Source organism: Anolis sagrei, chromosome 8, assembly GCF_037176765.1.
Source record: "Anolis sagrei isolate rAnoSag1 chromosome 8, rAnoSag1.mat, whole genome shotgun sequence".
In the NCBI taxonomy this organism is placed as follows: Eukaryota; Metazoa; Chordata; class Lepidosauria; order Squamata; family Dactyloidae; genus Anolis; species Anolis sagrei.
Window position 1 is genome coordinate 23,260,946 of NC_090028.1, and position 6,000 is coordinate 23,266,945.

General features: G+C 38.0%; 1 protein-coding gene across 1 annotated transcript in view; it reads right to left on the bottom strand.

Annotated features, from left to right (window-relative positions):
* COTL1 (coactosin like F-actin binding protein 1) overlaps positions 1 to 4,932 on the bottom strand; it is a 28,523-nt gene extending 23,591 nt beyond the window's left edge. The window contains exon 1 of the mRNA XM_060788047.2: positions 4,362 to 4,932. Coding sequence (XP_060644030.1) covers positions 4,362 to 4,438 — 77 coding nt within the window. The 5' untranslated portion in view covers positions 4,439 to 4,932. The remainder of the gene's footprint in view (positions 1 to 4,361) is intronic.
* Between the last annotated feature and the right edge of the window lie 1,068 nt (positions 4,933 to 6,000).

The window sequence follows — 6,000 nt, forward strand, 5'->3', positions numbered from 1 at the left end:
ACCGGAAAATGGAGCTCCTTAAACAGGAGGGTTGACCTCTCTCTGTAAGGAGCACCAGTTAATAACCTGGCCACCGACTATTGGACCAGTTGGAATTTCTGAACCGTTTTCAAGGGCAGCCCCATGTAGAGTGCATTGCAGTAGTCCAATCTGGAGGTGACCAAGCCATGGACCACCCTGGCCAGATTTTAGCTTGCATCTACACTCTAGTGTGAATGCAGTATGGCACCGCTTTAAATGCCATGGTTATGGAATTGTGGGATTTGTAGTTTGGTGAGGCACCAACACTCTATGCTTGAGAACGCGAAACTACAAATCCCATGATTCAATAGCATTGAGCTAGTTTAATTTTTAAACTGTCACATTTGGCCCGGCCATAGGTTTTTAAATCCTTGTGTGTTACTGTTTATTGGTTATTGTTTATATGTGATTTATATTCATTGTATTGTATTTATTGTTTTTGTTTATTGATGTACTGTTGGGCTTGGCCTCATGTAAGCCGCTCCGAGTCCCTTGGGGAGATGGTGGCGGGGTATAAATAAAGTTATTATTATTATTATTATTATTATTATTATTATTATTAAGTGGCGTCAAATTGCATGGATTGCACTCTCAGGCCCCATCTACATTATCATATGATGCAGTTTGAAACTACTCGCAGTTTCTCTCGTCGCTTCTGAAACACACAAAAAACTATATTATATGGTCAGTGTATACTCATTATAATCTAGTTTGAATGGCAGTGAACTGCCTCGTATTCCTCAAACGGGCTAGATAGGACCTGTGTGTGTGTCTATGTGCATGAGCCATTTCTCTTAACACACAAATGCTTGCTCACTGTCACAATGGACATAGTAAAAGCCACAGGAAGGATTACCAAGCCGGCTTTTTCCGTCAGGCAGGCAGGCATGGAGTGAGGCGGCCGCCTCGGGCAAGTCATTTTGTGTGTCGCCTGCCATTTGTTCTTTCACTTACTCTTGCTTGCCATATTATTTTTAACTGCCAGAGAGGGCAGGGATGTGTCGCCAGTGCCTGTTTAATCAAAGCCTTGCATGCAAAAATAAAATAAAAATGAAATAAAACCATATAATTTGCAACCTAAACCAAATTTACAAACAAAACCCTGACCACTTTGAGTTAAAAGCAGAAAGCTGGATATAAATATATATAATAATTAATAAATATAATAATAAAATAAATAATATAATAAATATATCATAATATAATATAATATAATATAATATAATATAATATAATATAATATAATAAAAATAAGAATACAATAAATATAATAATGTAATCTATACATATAATAAAAGTCAAAGTTTGTATGCGGAGGACAAAAGTGTGGCGGTGCGGTGGGAGGAGTATGTGCCAGCTTTCCGATTGGCTGCCACTGTGGTGTTATTTGCATATGGTCTCTGATTGGCCAGCCTGAAAGTTCCAAGATTCCGATTGGCTGCCACTGTGGTGCTATTTGCATATGGTCTCTGATTGGCCATCCTGAACATTCTGAAGCAGCAAAGGGAACAGGAAAGGGGCCTGAGTCTGTCAGAAATGGTTGGAGTTGAAGTCCAAAACACCTTGTGGCCCCCAACAATGACAGAACAAGACCAAACCTGGCACACAGACCCGCCCCCCGCAATACCCACTCAACATCCTGGTGCAGTTTGAGCGAGGATGGACCATGGATGACGGGACTTGCAGTACTTGAACTCACTACCTTAGAGCACTGTGGCCCACACCAATGACAGATCAGGACCAAACTTGGCACACAGAGGCCCAATGGCCCACTTTAAAACCTGGTGCGGTTCGGGGCAGGATGGGCCACTAATGATGTGATTTGCAGTACCTTTACCCAATTCACTTCCCACAGAACATTGTAGCCCCTACAAATCACAGACCAGGCCCAAACTTGACACACAGAGTACTCATGCCCCCCTCTACATCCTGATGCAGTTCTAAGGGGGATGGCCCATGCATGACGGGACTTGCAGTATCTTTACTCACTTACTGAAACCACTGCGACCCTCATCCAATGACCAATAATGACCAAATTGGCACACAGAGCCCCCATGACCCACTCTACATCCTGCTGCAGTTTGGAGGAGGGTTGACCATGGATGATGGGACTTGCAGTACCTTCACTCACTTACTGAAACAACTGCAACCCTGAACCAATGACTGATCAAGACCAAACTTGGCACACAGAGCCCCCATGACCCTATCTACATCCTGCTGCAGTTTGAAGGAGGATGGACTTTGGATGATGGGACATGCAGCACCTTCACTCTTACTGAAACCCCTGCCACCCTCATCCAATGACTGATCAAGACCAAACTTAGCACATAGAGCCCCCATGACCCACTCTACATCTTGCTGCAGTTTGAAGGAGGATGGACCATGGGTGATGGGACTTCAAGTACCTTCACTCACTTCCTGAAAACAATGCAACTGTCAGCCAATGACCAATAACGACCAAACTTGGCATACAGAACTGCCATTACCCACTTTCTCTAACCCGGGCAGCGCCGGGTCCCCAAGCTAGTAGTATAATAAAAATAAGACTACAATAAATATAATAAAATAATACTTAACATAATAATCAAACCCTAAACCCTAAGCACTTTGATTCTCCTTTAAGAGAGGAAAGCTGGATATAAATAAATATAATAATTAATAAATATAATATAATACTACATAATACCGTAATATAGTATAATAAAAATAAGACTACAATAAGTATAATAAAATAATTAACTAATATAATGAATATACGTAACATAATAATCAAACCCTAAACCCTAAGCACTTTGATTCTCCTTTAAGAGAGGAAAGCTGGATATGAATAAATGTGAACAATCAATAAAACAAATATAATAATAAATATAATAATATAATTGTATAGCCCGGGGGAAAAATACCTTGCATTCAAAAAAATAAATAGAATAATCCAAATCCTAAGCACTTTGATTCTCTTTGATTTCCCGAGAGGAAAGCTGGGTATAATTAAATATAATAATATAATAAATAATATATGCATAATAAATAAAATAAAAAGCAAATATAATAGTATAATGGTATAATTAATATATAATACAAGTACTATAAAATATTATATAATATATAATAAATATAATATAATAAATGAAACAAATAAAACAAATATAATAATAAATACAAAAATGTCATAAATATAAAATATAACTTAAGTACTATAATAAATATAATAGTAATATAGTAGCATAAGTAATATAATAATGAATATAATACATATAATAAGAATAAATAAAACAAATATGATAATAAATATGATAATGTAATTGATATAATAAGTAATATAATTAATATAGTAATAAATATAATAATATAATACAACAAACATAATGGAATAAATATAATAATAAAATATAATAAATATACTAGAATAATTATTATAATTATAATATATAATATATTGTATATACATATAATATTTATAATATTGTAATGTAATGCAATACAATACTACTAATAATAATATGATATTATAACTATATATTTATATTACATGTAATATTACTAATAATATTACAGTATAAACTGATAAAACTGATATTGTACTATGTTAATAATATATTGTATGTATATATATACCTTGTAAGCTGCTCTGAGTCCCCTTCGGGGTGAGAAGGGCGGCATATAAATGTCGTAAATAAATAAATAAATTATAATACATATAATATTATAACTATAACAATAACATAATTAAAATAATGCAAAAAATAAATAGAATAATCCAAACCCTAAGCATTTTCATTCTCTTTGATTTCCCGAGAGGAAAGCTGGGTATAATTAAATATAATAATATAATAAATAATTTATGTATAATATAATAAATAAAATAAATAAACAAATATAATAGTATAATAGTATAATTAATATATAATATAAGTACTATAAAATATAATATAATCAATGGAATAATAATAATAATAATAATAATAACAATGATGCCCCTTGACTTTGGGCAGATGGGAAGAAAGCCTTTTCTCCAGTGCTTCGGGCAGCCAAATCTCTTTGCCTGGCCTGGTGGGATCACCAATTCTACCCACCCTTATTAGGCTACTAAAAGCCCATCTGGGGCTACTGGGTGGGCCACTGGTCACTCCTCGATGTCCTTCTCAAACAATGCCATGCAAAGGCATTCCCAAAGCGCCTTGTGTTGAGGGGCGTGCCGATGCTGATCCTGCAACCGTGGACCCTTGTCCTCCAAAGCACCTTCTTTGCATCATCCATCCATTCATTCCTTCATTCATTCCTTCACCCCCTTCCTTTTCCAATGACCCAAAATGAAACAAGGTAAGAAGGCTTGGCCTTACCAATTGGCCTCTGTGCTGTCATCCCGGACCAGGTTGTAGGCTTCTCGACAGGCCTCTTTGTCGATTTTGGTGGCCATGGTGCCTTGAAGAAGGAGCTTCTTCTCCCTGGGAGGCCAGGTGCCAAGAAGACAAGGAAGGCAAGAGAAAGGGCGGAAGAGGAAAAGAAAGGAGGCAATGTGCAGCCTGGTTTGGTGGAGCTTTTGTTGCAAAACACCCTCAGATCAGAACAAGGAGACAATCATCCACGGTGGCTTATTCCTGCAGAAGATCTAGACAGGTCGGAGCAGATGTGGGGTCCAGATCCAAAGGGAAAGAAGTGGGTGTGGATGGAAGGAAGGAAGGAGAAAAAGAGAAGGCTGATCATCAGGCTGCAGCCTCCTCCTCCTCCTCCTGCGGCTGCAGTTGGTCACACTCAAGTGATCTGTCACCCACTGAGTGAGCAAATCCAGATTAACCCCTTCCTTCACTGCAAAGGACTTGGCCTAGCTCCTTGCAAAGGAGGAAGAGAACAGGCTTCTCTCTCTCTCTCTTTCTCTCTTCTCTGCTCCTTCTCTCATCTACTTGTGAAATATAAGAATGAGAATGATGCTAATGGTGGGAAGTATCTCTCCCCCCCCACCAACCCCTCTCCTGGAAGCAAGTTGGTCTTTTCCTCGCAACCGCCCACTCCCTCCCCAGCTCTTTCTTCTCTGTTCTGGGCAGCATTGCCAGGATTTCTGTGGGATGAGGCCATGCGCCGCCTTGCCTTTTCTTTCTTTCTCTCTCTCTCTCTCTCTCTCTCTTTCTCTCTCTCTCTCTCTCTCTTTCTTTCTCTCTTTCTTTCTCTCTCTCTCTCTCTTTCTCTCTTTCTTTCTCTCTTTCTTTCTTTCTCTCTTTCTTTCTTGCTCTCTTTCTCTCTCTCTTTCTCTCTTTCTTTCTTGCTCTCTTTCTCTCTCTCTCTCTCTCTTTCTCTTTCTTTCTTTCTTTCTTTCTCCCTTTCTTTCTTTCTTTCTTTCTCTCTTTCTTTCTTTCTCTCTTTCTTTCTCTCTCTCTCTCTCTCTCTTTTTCTCTCTTTCTTTCTCTCTTTCTTTCTTTCTCTCTCTCTTTCTTTCTTTCTTTCTCTCTCTCTCTCTCTCTCTCTTTCTTTCTTTCTCTCTGCATCTTTTTCAAAAAGGGGTGTCTTGGAAACACTGTGTGGGCCTGCAAGGGGAGAGGCAGAGGGAAGAATAGAGAGAGGAGAGGAGGAGGTTAGATAGATACACAGAGATTAGATAGATAGATCAGACAGAGAGACAGACACTAGATAGACAGATAGAGATAGATTGATCTCTGCTTGGTCAGGCTGAAAGTCAGATAGATGATAGATCAGACCAGGCATATGAAAAACAGATCAACCAATAGACTGATAGATAGATAGATAGATAGATAAGCCTGGAAAGATGAAAAATAAATAAACCAATAGACTGATAGACAGACAGACAGACAGATAGATGATAGATCAGCCTGGAAAGATGAAAAATAAATAAACCAATAGACTGATAGACAGACAGAAAGACAGATAGATAGATAGATAGATAGACAGACAGACAGACAGACAGACAGATGGATAGATCAGCCTAGAAAGATGAAAAATAAATAAACCAATAGACAGACTGATGAT